This window comes from Bubalus bubalis, chromosome 6 (assembly GCF_019923935.1).
Source record: "Bubalus bubalis isolate 160015118507 breed Murrah chromosome 6, NDDB_SH_1, whole genome shotgun sequence".
Classification (NCBI taxonomy): Eukaryota; Metazoa; Chordata; class Mammalia; order Artiodactyla; family Bovidae; genus Bubalus; species Bubalus bubalis.
In genome coordinates, this window is record NC_059162.1 from 1309727 (window position 1) to 1335041 (window position 25315).

The following is a 25315-nucleotide window of genomic DNA, read 5'->3' on the forward strand; positions in this document are numbered from 1 at the left end:
GAGGGGACAATTTCCCCCTTCCTCTCTTGGTTCTTTTAACTAGTTGAATAATTAAAATGATATAAGCCAGGAGACATAAGGAGCTTCCCAAATGGCTCAGTGGTAAAGAATCCATCTATTAATGCAGGAGACACAGAAGATGCAGGTACAATACCTGGTGGGGAAGATCCCTTGGAAGAGGGAATGGCAACCCACTCCAGTATTCTTGCCTGGGAGATCCCATGCACAGTAGAGCCTGGCGGGCTATAGTCCATGGGGCTGCAAAGAGTTGGAGGGACTGAGTACACAAACACACACACACACACAAACACACACACACACACGACAGGAGAAAACTTTAAGTATTACTGGGAATCCACATAGCATGAAAGATTCCAAAAGCTGTCAGGCTAACTGAGATCTATGTCATCTTGGGCTCCAAAATCACTGCAGATGGTGACTGCAGCCATGAAATTAAAAGACACTTGCTCCTTGGAAGAAAAGCTATGGTTAACCTAGACAGCATATTAAAAAGCAGAGACATTACTTTGCTGACAAAGGTCCATTTAGTCAAAGCTATTGTTTTTCCAATAGTCATGTATGGATGTGAGAGTTGGACTGTAAAGAAAGCTGAGCGCTGTAGAATCAATGCTTTTGAACTGTGGTGTTGGAGAAGACTCTTGAGAGTCCCTTGGACTGCAAGGAGGTCAAACCAGTCCATCCTAAAGGAGATCAGTCCTGAATATTCATTGGAAGGACTGATGCTGAAGCTGAAGCTCCAAAACTTTGGGCACCTGATACAAAGAGCTGACTCATTGGAAAAGACCCTGATGCTGGGAAAGATTGAAGGCAGGAGGCGAAGGGGATGACAGAGGATGAGATGGCTGGATGGTATCACCGACTCGATGGACATAAGTTTGAGCAAGCTCCAGGAGTTGGTGATGAACAGGGAAGCCTGGTGTTTTGCAGTCCATGGGGTCGCAAAGAGTCAGACACGACTAAGCGACTGAACTGCACTGGTGTTATCCCAAACTAAAAAGAAAGGGGTAGGAGTCTGGGACTTCAAAGGAAAATAAGACAATTCACAGGAAAAGGAAAAAAAAATCAAACGTTTGGTAAACAAATGTTTTCTGGGCCATAAACAACAGGACACAGAGAGGAATTTAACAAACAGACTTTGTTGGGTTCTGTGAAAGGAAAGTAAAAATGGAGTCGGTATTGCTAAGAGAGCACTCTAAAATGCAACCAGGAAGGTATTAAGGAATTGTGACTTATGCACACTTATGCAACTTATGTCTCAGCCTGTTTCAGCCAGGAAGGAGTCTGACCTTTTGACCTGATGAAGTCATCCAAACACCTGCCAGAAACTCAAGATACTAATTGGACCCTTCCCCTAAAATAACTTGTGACAGTATCTGTTTGTTGCACATTTACCCTAAAATGACTGATTCCTTATGGACAAATGTTTTCTGACTCTAAAGTCATAATTCTCACTAGGCCACTATGAGGTTGTTACCTCATAGCCTTTTTTTGGCTTTAACAATCCCTGACTCTTTTCTTTGGAATGCTCTTTCAGGGTAACCTAAATGTGTGTCTCCTGAATTGCAATTCTTAAAACTCCAAATAAAGTCTTTCCTTATTTGCAGCTTCCTGTATTACTTTCTGGCTGACAGCATTTCTCTGTCTACAACAACTAGTTCACCTTACACTACAATTATCTGTGTTGATAGCTCCTTCCTGGAACAAGTCTTCTAATTCTTGTAGGCAGTGAGGGGGAAGCTCAAAGTTTCTTCCTGAGTCTTTTGGGCCTTGACTGTTTCCAGCTCAAAATAATTCATAAGATTAGTCCACATGCTTATGGATTCTTATGGATATGCTTATTCTCTGCAGCTGTGACCACTGCAGAGAACAGAATAATAGGATAGAAATGACATCCTCCAGAATATTCAGAGAGCTCTTAACCAGTTTTCTCTCAAAAAAGGATAACAGCTTCATCTTCTCAACAAAGGCTCTAATTACGAATTATGTTTATCACTGCAAATCAGTCTTGGCATTGTAATTCCTTTGAATTATCTCATGTTGTTCTATAGATATGAAGTTGAAAGGCATTTAAAAAAATCTTACATGGAATGATGTAATCATATCAGAGCTTCTTGAATGGACCAAAGAAGTACCAACATTGTTTATCAGGAAAAAAAAAATGCCTCATGAATAAAATGAAATTCGCCAAAAAAAGAAAAAAACTTCACATGCCAAAGTGGCACATTTTGGGGTGACTTGTTCTGAACTACTACACTATAGAAATAAACAGGGTTGTCCAGTAGAGAGTAACCCAGGGAAGCATCTTAGGAAGAGGGGTCAAGGAGACACATTTAAGAAGTGACATTTGAATGGAGATCTAGATGTGAGTAGGTAGCAATTCTGGTGACCAAGGGAGGAGAATTTTGAGCAGAGCAGCCAGTGCAGAGACAGACACTGAGGGGAGGTGCTTCAAACTAGAGGGTTTCTTGACCGTATTATGCTCAGGTGTATGAAAGCAAGTTCTAGGTATCTGTTTTGTAATGGGGCAGTAATAGGGCTTACTGTTATTCCATATACAACAATAGTGGTATAGCAATAAACAAAAAAAAACTTGTGACCTTCTTGCAAAAAAATTATTCATATTCTGAAAGTTACAAAAGGCCTCTGTTTCACATGTTAGCAGAAAAACAGAATTTAGAGCCATAAGATGTATCAAATATCATCTAATCCAACTCTTCCTTTTAGAAACGAAAACAGAGGTCCGAAAAGATAAATGTTTCAGGGTCACATGACTTGACAGCAGCAGAGCTGAGATTAGAACTCCAAATTTGAAACCCACGTGTTTTCCTTAAGAGTAACATGAAATATTTGTAATTGGAAGGCACTCAATCGACTTGCATTAAGTATTTGTCTTGAAAACGATAAACCTGATCTTCTTCCTTCTTTTAAATTTCTCCTATTTCGTTTTCTATTTAGCTTGAAGTTCTCCCAAATTCGGCTATTAAAAAAACTTGACTAAACTGTTCACCCCTTTATTTGAACGTGCAAGCAGACTGTGTAACACCTTTGGCCACCAGAGGGAACTGAAGGCTGCTGCTCGGAGTAAATCTCGTTTCCGCACCCAAGTTCTGACTGAGGAGCCTAAAATCTCTGCGGCTGAATATGGGGAAGAGTTGGAAGCAGGAAGCGGACGCAGGGCTTTGGCTCACATACCTGTAGCTCCCACCTGCTCACTTGACCAGCCCAGGGCAGCTGAGGGAAGTTACCTTACCTTTGTTGAACATCTCAGCCTCAGAGACCAGATTTACACGGCTTACGGAGTTGACAGGGCCAGGCTTACTAGTGACAAACGCCTGCAGCAGCACCACGCGGCATATATAACCATGATGAAAATTTGGGTTTGAGGCCACGCCAAGGAGATGTGGACTCACTCCGGGGATATGTGACTTTAGTTTACAATTATAAAGAAGGCAGATCAGGTGTTATGAGGTTACTTGTTAATTTCCAAGAGTATCAGAAAGAGGAATCACTCTAGAATAGACTGTAGGAGGAGAAAAAGGAAATGCCACTTCCATGGGGGGAGGGTCAGCAAGGGGAAGACATTTATGAAACCACTGCCCCCGAGCCTGATGGGTTAGGTCCACAACTGGCTCCTATGCTAAGTTGCTTCAGTTGTGTCCGACTTTTTGCGACCCTGTGGGCGGTAGCTCACCAGGCTCCTCTGTCCATGGGATTCACCAGGCGCGAATACTGGAGTAGTTGGCCATTTCCTTCTCCAGGGTATCCTTCCAGCCAGGGAGGAACCAGCGTCTCTTATGTTTCATGCATTGGCAGGTGCGTTCTTTACCACTAGCGCCATCTGGGAAGCCACAACTGGCTTCGATGAATTCAAATTCGTGCATGGAACCCTGACAATACCAAAGTGTCTCTATCTGAGAGTCTCCAACGTCAGGAGTAGTTTACAAAAACAGTCTAAATCGGGGGCTTCTGTCCTCTCTGGGACCTTTTGCTGCTCTTCAGAGCTTACAGAGAAGTAAACGGAAAGGAGGAGCATAAGTAGGAAGCGCAGCAATCCCTCTCCGGTATCAGGTAGTCATAATCAAAGGTATTAAAGGAAGGCGTACATATGAAAAGGCTGGTCCTTTCCTAGTAGTATGACTTAGGCAAGCTGCTTAATTTCTCTCAGTCTCCGTTTTATCAGGCATCGAAGAAACAAACACCCTATTCAGGACCATTTCCCAATCCTCACGGCGGCGGGGGCGGAGCAGGTGGGTAACCGGTCAGTCCCAGCAAGCGGAGGAGCCGGCCGAGGGACACGCCCCCTCCGCCCTCCACCCGCGGGCTCCGATTGGTCCCCTTCGGAGGGGGCGGGGCCCGACTCTGGGCTCTGCTTGGGTCGGGTAGGCCTTCGCGCTCCCAACTCTCGCTGGGGTCAGCGTCATGGCGGGTTGTGCCTGCGGGTTCGTGCGCGCAGTGCTCGCCTTTCTGCTGGCGCCCGCGCTGGTGACTCTACTGGTGGCACCGGCGCGAGGCCGGGGCGGCCGGGGCCACGGGGAGTGGGACGCCGCCGAGCTGCTGCTGCCGCCGCTGCCGCCCCGGGAGAATGCGGCGCTCGTGGCTCGCTTCGTGACGAACGTCTGTGACTGGGGCGCACTGGCCACCATCTCAACGCAGGAGGGGGTGCGCGGCCGGCCCTTTGCCGACGTTTTATCGCTCAGCGATGGGCCCCCGGGCAAGGGCAGCGGCGTGCCCTACTTCTACTTGAGCCCGCTGCAGCAGTCGGTGGGCAACCTGCAGGTGAGCCGGAGGGGCAGTGTGGCTTCGCGGGGCTGGAGCGCGAGCCTTTCGACTACCGCTTAAATTCTGCCTGGAAAGGAGAGCCGGCCTCATAGAGATGCGTTTGAACTTAGCCCAAACCTCTGGATCGTCTCTCCTGCGCTGGCTAGGCGTGCATTGCAGCTTTCCAGTTATTGGGCAACTAAATACCAAGAATTGCCCCCACGTCCTTGTCACCGTGCCACGCACTTGGGGTGTATTCTTTACCAGCACCTGGAGGACTTCTCACCTAAGTCGTCTTGGGGCACGGTGTCTCATTAACTGGGTTTTTATTATTAAAAGTTCTAGGCCTCAGGTGCACATCAGCCTCCCACGTAGGGAGCAGACCGGACTGGAGAACTAGGTCCTCACCCTTTGTCCACCTTTTGGGGCAGAGCCAAGTTAATACCTCTCCGGTGGATTTCTGATGCGTCGAGTGGTATCACAACCTGGAAGGCTAGAGCTATGCTGAGTCTAGGGATGGAGCAAGATTTGGGGAAGGTTCCTTTTGACAAAAGATATCTAGATTTGAGGTTAACATTGTTTATGGATGATATTGAAAGAAACCTGTATTTGATGAGGCACTTGTTGTGTGCCAGGATGACCTTTCCCTTCATCTTCCACTCATTCTGTCTTTTAATCACTCTTTGAGGTGGCTGTTACCACCCTGGTTCTGCAGATAAAGAACTTGCCCTAAGCCCGGTGGCCACACTGGAATTTCATGCCAGATCTGTTGCCTTCAAAACGCAAGTCATTAACTGGTGGTCCTTGAGCTGAGTATGTCTCACAGATGGGTTTTCTTTGGCTCATGCAGAGTTCTGTTTTTTTTTAATAAATTTGTATTAGTTATCAACATTCGAAAATGGAACTTGCAATTAGAAGCCTAAATTTCTAACTTGTTGAAAAATGGGAAGATCTATGACACTGGGAGCCTGCATACTCTGAGCTAACCCTCCTTTAGTTAAGGTATATACATCCCTGTTCCTCCATTTTCTTATTCCCAGTCACCCACTCCGCTCCCTTAGACATTTGCTCAGAGCAAGTTCATTTCAATTTCATCAGTGATGGTCCATCTTGGCTTCAAATACAGTCACCTGGGAAGACTTTAAAAGTGCAATTCCAAAGCATTGTACTAAAAACATTTTATTATAAAACACCCCCCCAAATCCCTCCTGATGCTTCTAATGTTGGGGGGGGGGGTGAGAACCACTGCTATACACTATTATATTTAAACTTTTGCTGATATTATCTTCCTCATTTCAGGAAATGAGTAAACTCACAGTCAGATGCAGAGACTCAATTGTGACTAGTCAGCTAATGGCTGTCAGGTGGAACTCAAGTCTAGTCTTTGACATCTCTAGAAAATGACAGTTCGAAGAGGCCCTTACCCAGGATTTCAGATCCGTGATGGCAGTGAAAAAGCATGGCCACTTCAGCATCAGTCTGACTCTGATTCTGTCAATTAACCAAAGTTGGTTTCTGCTTTCCATTTTTTCTCCTCCTTCTAACCCATCTTCTTCCTGACTATTTCTATCCACCCTACCCACCCGAATAACATGAACAAAATACCACTCAGCATTGCCCTCCTCCCAGAAACCTTTAACAACATCTGGCAACTTAGACCTGCATAAGATTCACCTGGGTGTTTGTTAAAAATGCAAATACCTGGGATGGGAATGGAACCAAGAAATCCGCATTTTAACATCTCTCCAGAAAGGTGGTTCTTGGAAAGCCCTGACAGATGCCAGCCTATAAAATATAGTTTTGACTCCTTGACTTGGAATTGAGGCACCCTCACTACCCACAACCCTCTACCTCTCACTACTGTGTCCCTAACCCCTTCCCCTCAGAAAGCTTGCTTTCATGCAAATTGGGTTTTCACTACTCACAGTCTTATTGTATACTTTCCCCATTCTGTGTTTTTGCAGTTACAATGCCCTTTGCCTTTAATACATCTTTTCACGGTTTGTGCTGATTTTGACTATCTTACAAGGCTCCCTGGAGTTTCCATATCACTCCAGGTTGCTGATATCTCCTTACACTGAACTTCAAATATGCTTACCTGTATCATTCGCTTGGCAGTTAGTTATGTGCTGCCTTTTGACCTCTTCTGTGTCTTTGTTTTGCATTTTTAAACTTTGTTTATGTTTGACTTTTCAACCAGATTATAAACTCACAGAGAAGGGAAGGACCTTGTCTGAGTCTCCCCGTTCCCTATTTTTGGTCTCCCTAGAGCCTTGCCTAATAGGTTTTCTTGACAGCAAATTTTTGGCCTAATAATTCCAAAGAGATCTCTTTATGACTCACTGTTTTGATGGGTCACTGTGAGATGGCAAAATCCCACACACAAGACATTTGAGGTTTAAAACACTAAATGTAGCAGGTGAATTTTGCTGTAATCTGTCAACAAGACTTTTATTAAGCTGATTTCTGAATAAGAAAGAATTAGGAATTTTGCTTATATCACATTTTTAATTTAAGAATTCTCTTACTGGTAGAACAGAAGTGAGCAACTTCTCCAATTTTGAAATCACATGACAGTTTCTGCTAGCATAAGATAACCAAGAAGCATGATTCAGCTACTTTCTTGCTTAAATTGTTCAGTTAGCTAGTTGAACCACTGTGGTATTCTTATGCATTAGTTTCACATTAGTCTAATCCTTTACCTCTTTCAGTGAAAGTTGGAGATCAGCCTTGTATTTGGGTGGTAATGTAGTTATAATCCTCTGATAAGTATGGGACAAATTAGGAGTCTAAGAAAAAGAAAAGTGTTTAACATAATTCTTACCAAGTTAATTACTTAAAATATGAAACAACCTCCAACACACTTTTTTTGGAGAGAGGATAAAGATCAATCTCTATCCAAGTAGTAATTTTCCCAAGTGGAAGGTGGTATTTTCCAATTCATTGTTTCATGAAAGAATGGTCAAGTTCTGGGGACAATGTGTATGCAACTTGTGAAATTTATTACCTCTCAGAGACAATATTTCACATGAGAGGTCTTCATTTTCTCTCTACAGGAGAATCCATATGCTACATTGACCATGTCTTTGGCAGAGACTAATTTCTGCAGGAAATATGGATTTGATCCCCAGAGTCCCCTCTGTGCTCACATAATACTATCAGGAACTGTTATCAAGGTAAATATCATGTAAGAACAGATACTGGTTTTAGAAGATCAGTATGTTATTAACAGTGAAGGAAGACATATTTTGAGAATAAAATAAAATTTGTGATTGAGGTACAGAGTTAGAATATATTCTAATATGTAAGGTAATTTCATAAAAACTAAAGGTTTTAGTTGGTTACTTTCATGTAGGTGTTCAATAAAATATTGAACTATTCAATTGAGCAGATAGATGTTCAATAAGAAAAAGGAACTATTTTTTGAAGCTGAACAGATGTAATAGCTGTTAAGCTCCTATATAAGGAACATCTGCTCAAAGTTCATAGTCCTGACCATGTTGTATACTGTACAGTATTTCCCATGTATGGATTCCTTGTTTCCATATTTAACAGTGGCTTAGAGCAGAAAGCAGATTAAGTATATTAAAAGGGGAGTATGCACAAAATCAGTACACACAAATCCCTTCATTCCTATACACTAAAAATGAAAAATCAGAGAAATTAAGGAATCAATCCCATTCACCATTGCAACAATAAAGAATAAAATACCTAGAAATAAACCTACTTAAGGAGAGAAAAGAACCATATACAGAAAACTGTAAGACATTGATGAAAGAAATCAAAGATGACATAAATAGATGGAGACATATGTCAAGTTCTTGGATCAAAAGAATCAAGTTCTTGGATCAAAAGAATCAATATTATGAAAATGACTAAGCAATCTATAGATTCAGTGTAATCCCAATCGAATTACCAGTGGCATTTTTCATAGAACTAGAATAAAAAATTTTCACCATTTGTATGGAAATGCAAAAGACCATAAATAGCCAAAGCAACCTTGAGAAAGAAGAATAGAGCTGGAGGAATCAATCTTCCTGACTTCAGACTATACTACAAAGCTACAGTCATCAAGACAGTATGGTACTGCCACAAAAACAGAAATATAGACCAATGGAACAAGATAGCCCAGAGATAAGCCTACATATCTATGGGCACCTTATCTTTGACAAAGGAGGCAGAATTATACGATGGAAAAAAGATAGTCTCTTCAAGAAGTGGTGCTGGAAAAACTGGACAGCTACATGAAAAAGAATGAAATTAGAACACTTCCTAACACCATACTCAAAGATAAACTCAAAATGGATTAAAGATGACCAGAAACTATAAAACTCTTAGAGGAAGACATAGGCAGAACACTCTTTGATATAAATCACAGCAAGATCCTCTATGACTATCTCCTAGAATAATGGAAATAGCAAAAATGGACAAATGGAATCTAATTAAAAGCTTTTGCATATCAAAAGAAACCATAAACAAGATGAAAAGACACCCATCAGAATGGGAGAAAACAATTGCAAATGAAGCAACTGACAAAGGATTACTCTCCAGAATACACAAGCAGTTCATGCAGCTCAACAACAGAAAAACAAAAACCCAATAAAACAATGGGCAGAAGACCTAAACAGACATTTCTCCAAAGAAGACATCCAGATGGCTAATAAACACATGAAAACATGCTCAACGTTGCTTATTATTAGAGAAATGCAAATCAGAACTAAAATGAGGTATGACCTCACACCAATCAGAATGACCACCCTCAAAAAATCTACAAACAATAAATGCTAGAGAGGATGTGGAAAAAAGGGAACCCTCTTGCATTGTTGGTGGGAATGTAGATTGACAACAGCCACTGTGGAGAACAGTATGGTGATTTCTTTAAAAACTAGGAATAAAACTACCATATGACCCAACAATCCCACTACTGGGCATATACCCTAAGAAAACCATAATTGGAAAAGACACGTACCCCAGTGTTCATTGTAGCACTATTTACAATAGCCAGGACATGGAAGCAACCTAGATGTCCACTGATAGATGAAAGGATAAAGAAGATGTGTATGTATATACAAAGGAATATTACTCAGTCATAAAAAGGAATGAGTTTGAGTCAGTTCTAGTGAGGTATATGAACCTAGAGCCTGTTATACAGAATGAAGTAAGTCAGAGGAAAATGTTGTACATTAATGCATATATATGGAATCTAGAAAAATGGTACTGGTGAACCTATTTGCAGGGTAGGAAAAGAGACTCAGACACAGAGAACAGGCTTATGGACGTAGAGGGGGAAGTAGAGGGCGGGATGAATTGAGAGAGTAGCATTGGCATATATATATGACCATGTGTAGAACAGAGAGCCAATAGGAACTCGCTGTATAGCACCGGGAGCTCAGCCTGATGCTCTGTGACAACCTGGAGGGGTGGGATGGAGGTTCATGAGGGAGGGGACATACGGGTACCTATGGCTGATTCATGTTCATGTATGGCAGAAAGCAACACAACATTGTAAAGCAACTAATCCTCTAATTAAAAATAAATTTTAAAAATTGAAGATAAGGGAGAGTATATTAAATACTATAAGTAAATTTAGATAGTTGGGGGTGAGTGCTAGAGAGAAGAGGTTAAATAAAACAGTGGGAAGGGCAAAGGGCAAGCTGTCATGAGGACTGATCTGATTGCCAAGCCAGTAGGCAGACTTTTTGACCTTGTCAATCATGAATACCTCAGATGAGTTTTAATCATGGTCTCAAAATTCTGTGTGGCTGCATTTCTGGAGCTGAGTGTTCTTCAGTGGTCAGAGAAAGGGGGAGGGCGGCAGATGCACTTGAGTTCCATTGTGCTTCTTCTAAAGACTTACATCCTTTATGTGCGCCCATCTATGTGTTTAACATACGCATGCTGTGGGATGAAAGTCCTAATGTTACACAGCATAAGCACCAGCAATATTTTATTATAGTACTTTGTACCAACTACTCTGATAGCTCAAAATTGCTATTTCACAGTGAAAACTGGTACTCATGATGGTCTCCCACTTCATTATAATATATGTTATCACCAACATTTGAAATCTCCATTGGTCTCTGCATTTCTTCAAGCTTCTTCTACTGCTTAAGATCAAACTTTGTAGTAGATGTTAAAAGTGCTCAGCACAAAGGGAAAAAAAGGTGAGAAAAAATTACTACTATGTGTAGTGATGAACGTTAACTAAACTTGTGATTATTTTGCAGGGTATGCATATATCAAATCTTTATATTGTATACATCTAAAACTAATACAGAGTTATATGTCAATTATTGATCAATAATTAATTTTAGAAATAAAAATTTTAAAAATCGGGATTTATAACTAAATAAACTCTTTAGGGTTTGTGGAATGCTAGAATCACACATTCTTAACAGCCAAGAAAACAAAATGTCATGGCTAGGAGTAGGTTTATTTTATGTATGTCTTTTAGGTGAGTGAAACAGAAATGGACGTTGCAAAGAATTCGTTATTCATTCGACACCCTGAGATGAAAACCTGGCCATCCAGCCATAACTGGTTCTTCGCTAAGTTGAATATAACCAATATCTGGGTCCTGGACTACTTTGGTGGACCAAAAACAGTGACACCTGCAGAATACTATAACGCCACATCTCAGTAAGCATTTCCACACCTGCCATCTTTCTGATACTGCAGCCCTTATCAGTGCTCCTCAATCTTCTAAAGGGGTCTTAACCATTTCCTGTAGCATGGATCATTTTGGCAAGCTGGTAAGGCCTACAACTCCCCTAGGAATAGTATTTTTAATACATAAAGTACATAAGATTACAAAAGAAACCAACTATATGGAACTATATGGAAATACATTTATAAAAATATTTTATAAAATACAGGATATATAGTAATATGTTGGCTTTTTAATGAATACATTAAATAGTAAGTTCCAGTAGAGAGTCCATAACCTTTCTGTACTTTCAGAGTAGTGAGAACTGAATATTTTAAGACATCGGCAGCAAGAGTGCCGTGATATGCAAGTGTCTGTCATTTCTGTATTTCTGTCAGTGGCCATCACAGATACACGGTCACCACTTAGTTTATTGTCTGCATTCATCATTAAAGAGAATAATATGTTTCAGTTAGAGCTTAATGGAAAGTTCTTTCCATCCCAGTTTTTCCCCATCACAGACACCCTGAACTCTATCTACAAGCTAGGACATCAGGTGGAGACTATATATTTTTTTTTGCCTGTGTGCCATAGCTTGCAGTATCTTAGTTCCCTGATCAGGGTTTGAACCTGGGCCACAACAGAGAAAGAGCTGAGTCCTAACCACTGGGCTACCAGGGAATTCCCAAGACCCTATCTTAGGTCTGTGCTTGTGGAGCCTAGTTCTGACCCATGATGGCATTTTCTCATGAGAGTCAGACCCGGGTACATTACCCAACGTGAAGGAATCACATGCAGTCTGAGCATGTGACCCAGATCCTCAGGCCCTGGTCCTGTTGTGCCTGTGGGAGTGTGTGGTATATCCTGCCAGAAAATGGACACTTGGAGGGAAGGAGCAATCAGAGAGAATGAAAGAGAAGAACATAACCTGAAGATGGGAAAGGGACAGGAAAGAAGGGTGTGATCAAATTTTTTGAAATTAGGTTAGGGTTCAAATGAAGGAAGAGAAGGGACTGGTGCTTTTCCCAGGCGGCACGGGTCGCGCTGGCCGTCGGGCAGCCTCAAGGCCTCGCGGATGGCGATGGCAGGAAAGCAGCAGCGACAGCGGCAGCAGGGGCGTCTGGCGGGCGTTGTTGGCTGGCGCTACCTGGCGGCTTCCCATGTCTGAACTCAACGCAACTCACACCGCAGTCCTATGAGTTAGGTAGTTGGTTTTTTTTTTTTTCCCTGGATGAAGAGCTGATGCACAGAAAAGTCAGAAACTTGCTTAAAGTTTTAGGAAGCAATAGTGCTGGGATTCAAAGCCCAGCATTCTAGCTCCAGAACCTTCACCTTGTTTGTAAAGGAGGTTTTGCTGCCCCCCTGGTCACATCGCGGGCAGCTGGCCAGGCTCCAGTTCCAGTGTAATTTAAACCTTCCTGCTTGTGACAGACTGACTGCTGTTTGCGGACGTGAGCGTGTCCATGCTAAGCTAGACTTTGTAGGCTGCAGCTCAGGTTGGCGCCTAAATTCTCAGCATTCATTTATTCTGCCTTATTATATTGTATAACAGATCTACTGGTGAACCATTGCCTTTCCATCGTGACTGTAAATCTCTTCACAGCAAAACTCAAGTTTTAATTTTGGTTTTTCATTCCAAACAGAACCTAGTGCATGGCACAGAGTAGGTGTTTAATAAACACTGGCTACTTGTCAGGCTGATCCTTTGAGACAGATTCTTGACTGTTGTTTGAATAAAGAATCTAACAACAACAAAAACGAATCAGTCATGGCATTTATTCTGCTGTTGTGCCTGCAGGAGAAGAGGTCCAGGCCAGTGATTGTGTTCTGGACCTGAAAAGCCATCTTTTCAGGAGGGAGGACAGAGGCAGCAATTATAACATTATGGCTGGGCAACAAATTATCAAGGAGGACGGTCAGTAAGATGACAGGCCCATTCTTCAAGGTTAAAGTTCATTTTTACAGGACATAAAAGTCTCTGAAGTACAGTTATCTTTGTCTAAATTACATGCCGGAGGGCAATGTTTGCTTTAATAACAAAGTAAAACTGGAAAAGAAAACCCATAAGTCTGCACATTGAATAAGTCAATGAAAAAGATAAATTTGAGGTTTCTACTTTATTAACATGGATGAGTGGGCCTTTTCTGCAGCTTGGAGATAAGAGGGAGCATTTTTTCCTGTCCTTGTGAGAGGAGGGCAGAAGACTAGCCCAGGGTGTGACCCCTCCTGAGACAGGATGCGAGAATCCTAGGAATGGGCAGTGCCTTGAATGTGACCTGCAACAGATGCTTCTGACTCCCACCCATTTCAGAGCCCAGGACTGGGTCCCCCACGTTTCCACCCACCAGGTCTGCCAGCAGGACTGTTTAGTAGCCCAAGAGAGTGTACCATAGTCCTTGTCTTGCTAGACTCGTATTGAATGGAAGGTGGTAATGTTTACCAGAAGTATTTGTAGATGTGGTTGGGTAAGCAGTTCTCATAAGTATCAGCAATTGCCTCCTCTCACTGTTAAGCCTGAGCAGCAGGCCTCTGGGGAAAGACGGAGGTAATGAGAGGTCAATGGATTGCAAACTTGCCCGCCCTCCCTTACCTGGAGATGGATTTCCTGATGGAAATCCGTGGTCAGGGCTACAGTGGGAAAATGGATCACGGTCACCTCCCCGGCTGAGTGCTGGAAGACTGCTGCTCTTTTGCTCTAATGTTTGGGACCCCCTTCTGTCTCATCTGTCTTTTAACTCTTCTGACATTCTTGAATGAGGTGATCACAGTAGCCACAGCTGCTGATCAGCGTTTTGTCCTGGCAGTGCTTGCTAAAGTGCATCAGCATCGTACTTGGAGAGCTGGGATGAGAGCTGAGATGAAGACCCTAGGCCTGACCCTAAACCAGGACTCATTTTACTAGTGAATTTTTTGCATTTTAGCAATCTCAGATTTTTCTTTACTACACTAAATGGCCAAAATTAACTTGAGATCTTAAAAACTTTTAGATCAGAAGTGTTTCTAGCCCTTCCCAAGAATGAGTTAACTTCTGATTTGTCAGTTTAATGAAATAATTTTTCTTCCTCTCTTTTCCCCTCTCTAGGTGAAGCAGCATATGGCGAATTTAACCTCATGCGTGAAATTTCTGAGGAAGTTTCACATAGATCTGAAGCACTTATTGTTTTTCTATGGAAAGTTTGCCAGAAGATTAGCCAGTTTTCTTTCTTTGCTTGCTTGCTTACAGAATTGAGTTGGATTATTACTGGATTTCTTGGAAGATGAGATTGTTGGATATATTATATATTTTTTCATATTTTGAAGCCATTTTCATAGAGACATGTCTTTATGATCAGCATTTTATTCCATTAATTCCAAATAGTTTGCCAACAGTGCTCCTTGAAGAGGAAGAGTTACCAGTTTTAGATTGACCATTGGCATTCGAAAGTACTCAAGTATGTGTTCTTAATTCCTGAAAACCCGCTGTGCTGGGGAGAGGGCCACGCCCCCATAGCTGCTGCCTGCGTCTGTATTAAGGGCTCCTATTAGAGTGCACCTGGATAAATCTTGCCAAGACAAACAAACAATGATGAAACATAAGTGGAGCATCCCACTCGTGGTCCACTTACGTTTGACAGTCCTGGGTGTTGTTAATCCAACACAAGGCAAAACTATCTCTTATACAGAACATAAAAGAAAAAATACTCTTCAAGTCTAAAGTGATAAATATCTAGAACAAAGGATGATAAAACTTCCTTAATTGGACTTAATAAAGGAAGTTCATAAAATTTTCTGAATTTGATTTCCCCAGCTAAGTGGACACTGTGTAATTAGTTTCTTCCACTCAAAATACTTACACACAAGCACATTTTTTTTTTCATCCCAAAAGGGGATTATGAAAGAAAAAGAGGGGGGGCATTTTATGTGTAAGTTATTTCTGGTGTTCTTTTATAACATTTTTTAACATCAACCTGGACATGGACTAGGTTCAACCAGAGCCAAAATCCATCTTCCAACTCTCTCAATAATGGCCCAAGCCTTTTTCAACTTCTTCAGATGTCTAAGGGGCTTCTAATGCTGTTACTGCCTAAATCAGGTCATCAGAGGGGGGACAACACGGTTTAAAAATCACATCTCTTCAGAAGGGGAGAAACTGTTTGCTTTTATTACCTATAGACATGATTTTAGAAGACTCTACGAGATCCTTTATAAAAGGTGTGTCAGGAATCAAGCAACTGAATCCTTAAATGGCTAAGAGAAAGGAAGTTGAATATGAGTTTGAAACTACAAAATGAACTTACCTGCAATCCAGCAAACAGCTTCTCTTTAAGAAAAATGATGTGTCTTAAACTTGGTGGAGAAGGTTTCTTACTCAAAGCATTAATAATAAAAAGCATTATTTTCATGAAATGTGTCATATTTATTTTCTTACACAGAGATGGTAATATTGATTGCACTTTTTTTCATTGTCCACTGCCGAAATCCCTTTGTGTTTTTATTTTAGCAGGTTGTTAAATTAACTTCTGGCTGATTTAAAGCTTAAAGTGAATAACTTGACCTTTTCCTATTGGTAAACGATTCATTGTGTCTTAAAATTTGGAGGTCTGGCAGAATGCAGTCTTTGTCAAGGGTCTTTCCTCAGGGCCTTGGGTGCCAAGGTAACTTGTGATAGAATTAAATTGAGAGTGTCTATCTGTATTTTCCCTTTACTCAGTTATTGTGAATTTTCTCTTCATCATTTGGTACCATGTAAAAATACCTGTATTCAAGTAAGATCCAATTATCACAGAGGAGAGTCAACCACTTTTTCACTGAAGGTGCTGTGGCTTCCTTTTTAATTGAATGTGCACATTAAGTCCCCATTATGTTCTGATGGGGCTTCCCTTATAGCTCAGTTGGTAAAGAATCTGCACTGCAAGAGACCCGGGTTCGATCCCTGGGTTGGGAAGATCCCCTGGAGAAGGAAATGGCAACCCATTCCAGTATCCTTGCCTGGAAAATCATGGACAGAGGAACCTGAAGGGCTGCAGTCCATGGGATTGCAACGAGTCGGCACGACTGAGCTACTAACACTTAACTATGTTCTGATTGATCACCAGGGGGCACTGTGGACCACTTTTTGTGCAGATGCTGGTTTCTTGTACAGTAGTCTTCCACATGTTTACACAAGTGGCTCAGTGGCAAAAAAAAAACCTGCCTGTAATGCAGGAGACACAGGTTCCATCCCTGGGTCAGAAAGATACCCTGGAGAAGGAAATGGCAACCCGCTCTCCCACTCTAGTATTCTTCCCTGGGAAACCCCATAGACAGAAGAGCCTGGCAGACTATACAGTCCGTGGGGTCACAAAAGTCAGACATGACTTAGCGACCAAACAACAATAATCTCCCGCTTATATATAGGGATCTTTTCCAAGACTGTCCCCAGCCCTTGCAGGTGCCTGAAACCCAGGGTTGTACCAAACCTGTATGCACTATGTTCTTTTCCTATACATACACATGATACAGTTTAATTTATAAAGTATGGGGTCGCAAAGAGTCGGACACGACTGGAGTGACTGAACTGAACTGAGAGACTATTACCCTTGTACTTGGGACCATTATTAAGTAAAATAAGGGTAACTTGAACACAAGCACCGTGATATCAAGACTACTACTACTAACTGACAGTTACTGCTGCTGCTACTGCTGCTGAGTCGCTTCAGTCGTGTCTGACTCTGTGCGATCCCATAGACAGCAGCCCACCAGGCTCCCCCATCCCTGGGATTCTCCAGGCAAGAACACTGGAGTGGGTTTCCATTTCCTTCTCCAATGCATGAAAGTGAAAAGTGAAAGTCAAGTCGCTCAGTCGTGTCAGACTCCTAGCGATCCCATGGACTGCAGCCCACCAGGCTCCTCCATTCATGGGGTTTTCCAGGCAAGAGTACTGGAGTGGGGTGCCATCACCTTCTCCGAACTGACAGGTACATACAGTGTCAATTCGCTGGGCAAAGGGATGATTCATGGTGTGAGATTTCATCATGCTACTCGAAACAGCACACACAAAATGCACAAATTGTTTATTGCTGGAATTTTTCATTTAATATTTTTGGGCTGAGGTTGGCCACTGGTAACTGAAACTGCAGAAAGCAAAACTGGATAAGAGGGGACTGTGGCACAGCAGAGCTGATCAAGTCCAATGGGCTGGGATGGGATGGGTGACCTCGATAAGATGACCCTGGAGTAAAAGTAGCCCAGCAGAGCAAAGGAGAGAAGCTGAGGCTGGTCTGTGCCGCTGCTAGCGACTGTCATGGATTTACCCCTCCCTGCCATGCACTTCATTACCTGCTGCAGAACTGGAGCAGAACCCTGACCCAAAAGAGAGAGGGGATGAGTGTTTTGGACTCGGACTAGCTTTGGCCCAGAAAGCAAGGCAGGCCCTGATCAAGAAAAGAAAATCAGAAGTAGGGAGAGGGAGTGGCTTAAGAACCCTGAGTTTCTGAGTCCAGGGGGCTGTGCCTAGTGGATGTTGCCTTCGCCCTGGATTTGTGCTTCGCTGGTCAAGGCCATTTATCTTTACTAGACTGTGGCCAATAGTCATGGTTCATTCTGTCTTTTAGTCCAGCTTTAGAGTCCTTTCAAGTATGAGGTGGAGTGGGGACCTTTATGACTTGAGGTTCAGCTCCATGAGATCAGTGCATACATATTCTGACTGGAGGACTGTGGCCAATAGTCATGGTTCATTCTGTCTTTTAGTCCAGCTTTAGAGTCCTTTCAAGTATGAGGTGGAGTGGGGACCTTTATGACTTGAGGTTCAGCTCCATGAGATCAGTGCATACATATTCTGACTGGAGGCTGTTCATGTCACATTTTCCTTCTTAGTAACAGTCAGACTGAAGATCACAAAATCGTTGAAGAGGAGACTCTACTTTCCTGTAGTGGGGCATGTTTTCAGATTTAGAACTGGGGGAAAAAAAAAAAGTTCTACTTGATGCAAAACTGGTAGGTCAATATTGTAAGGGAAATTCCAAACTGTCACTTCAAAAAGAGGTGCTCTGTATATTTTTATCTGAGAAGACAAGGGTAACTTAGATCCTTTTGGAAATTAAGGAAGGTATAAATTAACCAGTAAAATTGTATCTCTTTCTTAATTTTTCCTTATACTTATTGTAAGATATATATCTTTGTGGGGGCTTCCCTGGTGGCTCAGATGATAAAGAATCTGCCTGCAATGCAGGAGACCTGAATTTGATCCTTGGGTTGAGAAGATCCCCTGGATAAGGGAGTGGCTACCCACTCCAGTATTCTTGCCTGGAGAATTCCATGGGCAGAGAAGCCTGGTGGGTTACAGTCCATGGGGTCACAAAGAATCGGGCATGACTGAAGCAACTTAGCTTGCATGCATGTATCTTTGTACGGAAAATACACAAAATAAAAGTTTAAAAATTAATAATCTCACCAGCCAGCCTTTACTCCCAGGAAATGTTTAACTAAAAAGATCATGTTATATGCTGATTGTGTATCACACTTCCTTCACTTTATCATAAGCTTATATTACTAGAAACCATTCATAAAGATGGTTTAGAATGGCTGCAAATATTTCATCAGATTGATCTCTTTCAGCTACCAAATAATGATCTGTGTTAGTACTCTGTTGCTAGTGACAGAAACCTGAGTCAAAGTAGTTTAAGCTAAAAGAAGAGTTCATTGATCTTAAAATATTCCTTCAGAATCAACTCTTCATCTCCTGGCTCCTCTTTCCACTGTGTTGGTTTTAACTGAAGTCAGCAATCTTAGGGCAAAAAGGATGCCTCTTTCCCAGCCATGGGAGCCATTCCTTGATAATCTCTGTCTGGGAATGCATTCATTGGTCAGGTTTCCATCCTGTGTCTTTCCCTGCAGTTGACAGTTCAGCTCAGCACTGGTCAGAACCACATGGATCAGACAAATTTTGAAGTGGAGCTCCTGAAAGGAAAAAAAGAACCTATGTTAACTGAAGGGAGACTGGATAGGCCAAAGTTAAGGGCTGTTACCGCTTTTTCCAGTATTTGCCCATTTAAATTACTTCCAATTTTTCCTTGTTATAAGAAAGAAATCTTTATGCGTGAAGTATTTCCCCCATCTCTGTTTGTTTCCTTGGAGAGATTCCTAGCAGTAGAATTCCCAAGCCAAAAGCTGGTGGGATCTATTACACATTGCCCTTAAGACTTTGTGTCAATGAACAGCCCTGCAACAGTCTATGAAAGTGTTCACTCTACACTGAACTTACAGGTAAAAACAGTCTGTGATTTTAATCGGCAGGTCTTATGTAGCGGTGTATGTGTGTGTTTAGTGCTCAGTCATGTCCGACTCTTTGTGACCCCATGGACTGTACCCCGACAAGCTCCTCTGGGATTTTCCAGACAAGAATGCTTGAGTGGGTTGCTGTTTCCTCCTTCAGGGGATCTTCTCAACTCAGTGATCGAACCTGCATTTCCTGCATTGGCAGGCGGATTCTTTACCACGGAACCACCTGGGAAGCCCCTAGGTAACGGTAATACTACCTGTGTGTGCTTAGTGGCTCAGTCACGTCCAACTCTCTGCGACCTTTGGGTTTTAACTCACCAGGCTACACTGTCCGCGTGATTTTTCAGGCAAGAATACTGGAGTGGGTTGCCGTTTCCTCCTCCAGGGGATCTTTCTGACCCAGGGATTGAGCCCGAGTCTCCTGTGTCTCCTGCTTTGCTGGCAGATTCTTTACCTGCTGAGTCAAACTCAGTAAACATTCGTTGCTTTTCTTTTCTTTATTCAAATATCAGTTGGTAACTATAGGTTGAGTTTTCTCAAAAATAAATGTTATGTTTATCATAGGACTTAATTTTATAAAATAGGTTCATTCACAGCATTTTTATTTAATCCTTGCAACAAGTCCAAGAAGTAGGTGGAACACACATTATTTTTCTTACTTTGGGGAGAAGGTTGGGGTTCCCAGATAGTCAGGTTGGGGGAGTTCACACAGTTGCCTATCAGGCCCTGTCCTTAAATCTAGCTCTTTCCCCAAGTATCCAATGACCCTTCATCTGCTGGTGACATCTGGGTCTTTTGAAGAAATATCTTGCCATTTGTATTAAAGATGTGTTGTAAAAAAATCATTGGCAAGAAATTCTTTTTCTTTGTAAGAAAACCACCCCCCCCCCAAAAAAAAGAAAACCCCAGGTTTTCACAGGTGGTATGCTGACATCTTTCGCACAGGAGAGAGTGTGAGCTCTGAAGCCTTCAAATCCCAGCTCAAACACTGTGCTGGTGTCCTATGCAAATGCTCTGTGAGAGGGTCCCCTTGGTAGTTAGTTGGGGATGATGCCTAGGATGGGAGGGTGGCTACAAGCATTATTTAGTCTCCATCACCATGTGGGATGGCCCACAGCCGCTCATGACATGGATACACTGGTCAGGCTGTAGAGGAGCAAAGAGCCAGCCGTTTTCTCAGTAATAACACTGCAGGAAGGTCTCCTCTGTCATGTGTCAGTCACTGGTCTTCGCTGGGCCTTGGGGGAAGCCCTCTCCCTTCATGCGTCGGTGTGTGCCATGGAGGAGCAGGGCTAAACCTGCTCAGAGGTCAGCCCAGGCAGCTAGCTGTGGAAGAGCCAGGGAAACTGTAATTTGACTAGACAGCCGCTAGAGGTCCTCGTGGAACTGCATTGAATTGCCCAGGGAGGTTGGCCCAGAGCCGGAAAATCCTCTTTACTCCTCCCGTCATGTAGCCAGGCCAGCTGCACGGCTGGAATTCCAGCCCTCTCTGTCTTTTAACCACTCTGTCTTTCCCATAAGCTGGTGAATGTTCTAAGGGACAGTAAAGGTCTAATGTGGGGACCCACAATCCCTCTCCAGCAGTCCCTAGAGGTAGGCCCCCTTCAGGCTAATTTCTGGGGCAAGAGGACATATGGCTATTTTGTGTGTGTGTGTGGGCGGGAGGCGGGATTCCCAAGGTCCAGGAGAAATACCAACCACCTCAGATGTGTAGATGATACCACTCTAATGGCAGAAAGTGGAGAGGAAATAAAGAGCCTCTTGAGGGTGAAAGAGGAGAGTGAAAAAGCTGGCTTAAAACTCAACAGTCAAAAAATTAAGATCATGGCATCTGGTCCCATCACTTCATGGCAAATAGAAGGGGAAGAAGTGGAAGCAGTGACAAATTTTGTATTCTTGGGCTCCAAAATCACTGCTGATGGTGACCACAGCCATGAAATTAAAAAACACTTGCTCCTTGGAAGAAAAGTCATGACAAATCTAAACAGGATATTCACATCAAAGACATCACTTTGCCAACAAAGATCTATATAGTCAAAGCTATGGGTTTTTTCCAGTAGTCATGTATGGATGTGAGAGATGGACCATAAAGAAGGCTGAGCATCAAAGAATTGATGGTTTTGTATTGTGCTGCTGGAGAAGACTCCTGAGAATCCCTTGGACTGCAAGGAGATCAAATCAGTCAATCCTAAAGGAGGTCAACCCTGAATATTCATTAGAAGAACTGATGCTGGAGCTGAAGCTCCAACACTTTGGCCACCTGATGTGAAGAGTTGACTCAACAGAAAAGACCCTGATGCTGGGAAAGATTGAAAGCAGAGGATGAGATGGTTATATAACATCATGGACACAATAGACATGAATCTGAGCAAACTCCAGGAAATAGTGAAGGACAGGGAAGCCTGGTGTGCTGCAGTCCATGGGATGGCAAACAGTCAGACAGGACTTAGTGACCAAACAACAACAAAAGGCAGGCTGGGCTTAAAGAGGACTTCTGAGCCAGCCAACTGTCTTTGCCCCTGGCAAGTTCAGTCAGTCCTTCCCCTTTGCAGATGACAAAAATGTGATCTGCATGAAGTCAGAGAATCTCCAGCAGAGTCAGGCCTGGCAGACCCTGAAAACCAACATCCAGAACCTTGTATGGAATCCTGGTCACCTTGCCTGCCCTTGGGTCAGTGTTGATGACTGGAATGGAGCAGCAGGATCAGAGCACCCAAGATGTACTTCTGGGAGCACATATATGACCCTGTGCCTCCCCCTAGGGGGCAGATGACAGTGGGCAGGGCTGAAAGGGAGGGCACTGGAGAGGCAGGAATCAGTTCAGTTCAGTCGCTCAGTCGTGTCTGACTCTTTGTGACCCCATGAATCGCAGCACGCCAGGCCTCCCTGTCCACCACCAACTCCCGGAGTTCACTCAGACTCACATCCATCGAGTCAGTGATGCCATCCAGCCATCTCATCCTCTGTCGTCCGCTTCTCCTCTTGCCCCCAATCCCTCCCAGCATCAGAGTCTTTTCCAATGAGTCAACTCTTCACATGAGGTGGCCAAAGTACTGGAGTTTCAGCTTTAGCATCATTCCTTCCAAAGAAATCCCAGGGCTGATCTCCTTCAGAATGGACTGGTTGGATCTCCTTGCAGTCCAAGGGACTCTCAAGAGTCTTTCTCCAACACCACAGTTCAAAAGCATCAATTCTTCGGTGCTCAGCCTTCTTCACAGTCCAACTCTCACATCCATACATGACCACAGGAAAAACCATAGCCTTGACTAGACTAACCTTTGTTGGCAAAGTAATGTCTCTGCTTTTGAATATGCTATCTAGGTCGGTCATAACTTTCCTTCCAAGGAGTAAGCGTCTTTTAATTTCATGGCTGCAGTCAGCATCTGCAGTGATTTGGGAGCCCCCCAAAATAACGTCTGACACTGTTTCCACTGTTTCCCCATCTATTTCCCATGAAGTGGTGGGACCAGATGCCATGATCTTTGTTTTCTGAATGTTGAGCTTTAAGCCAACTTTTTCACTCTCCACTTCCACTTTCATCAAGAGGCTTTTGAGTTCCTCTTCACTTTCTGCCATAAGGGTGGTGTCATCTGCATATCTGAGGTTATTGATATTTCTCCCAGCAATCTTGATTCCAGCTTGTGTTTCTTCCAGTCCAGTGTTTCTCATGATGTACTCTGCATATAAGTTAAATAAACAGGGTGACAATATACAGCCTTGACGTACTCCTTTTCCTATTTGGAACCAGTCTGTTGTTCCATGTCCAGTTCTAACTGTTGCTTCCTGACCTGCATACAGATTTCTCAAGAGGCAGATCAGGGGTTCTGGTATTCCCATCTCTTTTAGAATTGTCCACAGTTTATTGTGATCCACACAGTCAAAGGCTTTGGCATAGTCAATAAAGCAGAAATAGATGTTTTTCTGGAACTCTCTTGCTTTTTCCATGATCCAGCAGATGTTGGCATTTGGCCTTTGGTTCCTCTGCCTTTTCTAAAACCAGCTTGAACATCAGGAAGTTCATGGTTCACATATTGCTGGAGCCTGGCTTGGAGAATTTTGAGCATTACTTTACTAGCGTGTGAGATGAGTGCAATTGTGCGCTAGTTTGAGCATTCTTTGGCATTGCCTTTCTTTGGGATTGGAATGAAAACTGACCTTTTCCAGTCCTGTGGCCACTGCTGAGTTTTCCAAATTTGCTGGCATATTGAGTGCAGCACTTTCACAGCATCATCTTTCAGGATTTGGAATAGCTCAACTGGAATTCCATCACCTTCACTAGCTTTGTTCATAGTGATGCTTTCTAAGGCCCACTTGACTTCACATTCCAGGATGTCTGGCTCTAGGAGAGTGATCACACCATCGTGATTATCTTGGTCGTGAAGATCTTTTTTGTACAGTTCTTCTGTGTATTCTTGCCTCCTCTTCTTAATATCTTCTGCTTCTGTTAGGTCCATACCATTTCTGTCCTTTATCGAGCCCATCTTTGCATGAAATGTTCCCTTGATATCTCCAATTTTCTTGAAGACATCGCTAGTCTTTCCATTCTATTGTTTCCCTCTATTTGCATTGATTGCTGAGGAAGGCTTTCTTATCTCTTCTTGCTATTCTTTGGGACTCTGCATTCAGATGCTTATATCTTTTCTTTTCTCCTTTGCTTTTCACTTCTCTTCTTTTCACAGCTATTTGTAAGGCCTCCCCAGACAGCCATTTTGCTTTTTTGCATTGCTTTTCCATGGGGATGGTCTTGATCCCTGACTCCTGTACAATGTCACGAACCTCATTCCATAGTTCATCAGGCACTCTATCTATCAAATCTAGGCCCTTAAATCTATTTCTCACTTCCACTGTATAATCATAAGGGATTTGATTTACGTCATACCTGAATGGTCTAGTGGTTTTCCCCACTTTCTTCAATTTAAGTCTGAATTTGGCAATAAGGAGTTCATGATCTGAGCCACAGTCAGCTCCTGGTCTTGTTTTTGCTGACTGTATAGAGCTTCTCCATCTTTGGCTGCAAAGAATATAATCAATCTGATTTCGGTGTTGAACATCTGGTGATGTCCATGTGTAGAGTCTTTTCTTGTGTTGTTGAAAGAGGGTGTTTGCTATGACCAGTGCATTTTCTTGGCAAAACTCTATTAGTCTTTGCCCTGCTTCATTCCGTATTCCAAGGCCAAATTTGCCTGTTACTCCAGGTGTTTCTTGACTTCCTACTTTTGCATTCCAGTCCCCTATAATGAAAAGGACATCTTTTTTGGGTGTTAGTTCTAAAAGGTCTTGTAGGTCTTCATATAACCATTAAACTTCAGCTTCTTCAGCATTACTGGTTGGGGCATCGACTTGGATTACTGTGATATTGAATGGTTTGCCTTGGAAACGAACAGAGACCATTCTGTCGTTTTTGAGATTGCATCCAAGTACAGCATTTCGGACTCTTTTGTTGACCATGATGGCTGATCCATTTCTTCTGAGGGATTCCTGCCCGCAGTAGTAGATATAATGGTCATCTGAGTTAAATTCACCCATTCCAGTCCATTTTAGTTTGCTGATTCCTAGAATGTTGACATTCACTCTTGCCATCTCTTGTTTGACCACTTCCAATTTGCCTTGATTCATGGACCTGACATTCCAGGTTCCTATGCAATATTGCTC

At 42.8% G+C, this 25315-nt stretch overlaps 1 protein-coding gene across 3 annotated transcripts; it reads left to right on the forward strand.

Moving 5' to 3' along the window:
- Positions 1–4364: 4364 nt before the first annotated feature.
- CREG1 (cellular repressor of E1A stimulated genes 1) lies at positions 4365–15811 on the forward strand. Of its 3 annotated transcripts, XM_044944089.2 has the most exons (4): positions 4372–4797; positions 7836–7955; positions 11234–11418; positions 14508–14646. In XM_044944089.2, the coding sequence occupies exons 1-4, from the start codon at positions 4441–4443 to the stop codon at positions 14509–14511; spliced, it is 666 nt and encodes a 221-aa protein (XP_044800024.1). In that variant the 5' UTR covers positions 4372–4440; the 3' UTR covers positions 14512–14646. The 3 variants fall into 3 exon arrangements, with proteins under 3 accessions (XP_044800025.2, XP_006055570.3, XP_044800024.1); XM_044944090.2 differs by lacking the exon at positions 11234–11418 and having other exon boundaries at positions 4365–4797; positions 14508–15811; XM_006055508.4 differs by lacking the exon at positions 14508–14646 and having other exon boundaries at positions 4370–4797; positions 11234–11422.
- The last annotated feature ends 9504 nt before the right edge of the window (positions 15812–25315 follow it).

What these genes read in the sequence shown, in the direction of transcription:
- CREG1 (XM_006055508.4), top strand. Translation starts at nt 4,441, where the DNA reads ATGGCGGGTTGTGCCTGCGGGTTCGTGCGCGCAGTGCTCGCCTTTCTG. An exon ending in AGTCGGTGGGCAACCTGCAG is followed by an intron (nt 4,798 to 7,835) that starts GTGAGCCGGAGG and finishes TTCTCTCTACAG; the next exon opens with GAGAATCCATATGCTACATT. An exon ending in TATCAGGAACTGTTATCAAG is followed by an intron (nt 7,956 to 11,233) that starts GTAAATATCATG and finishes TATGTCTTTTAG; the next exon opens with GTGAGTGAAACAGAAATGGA.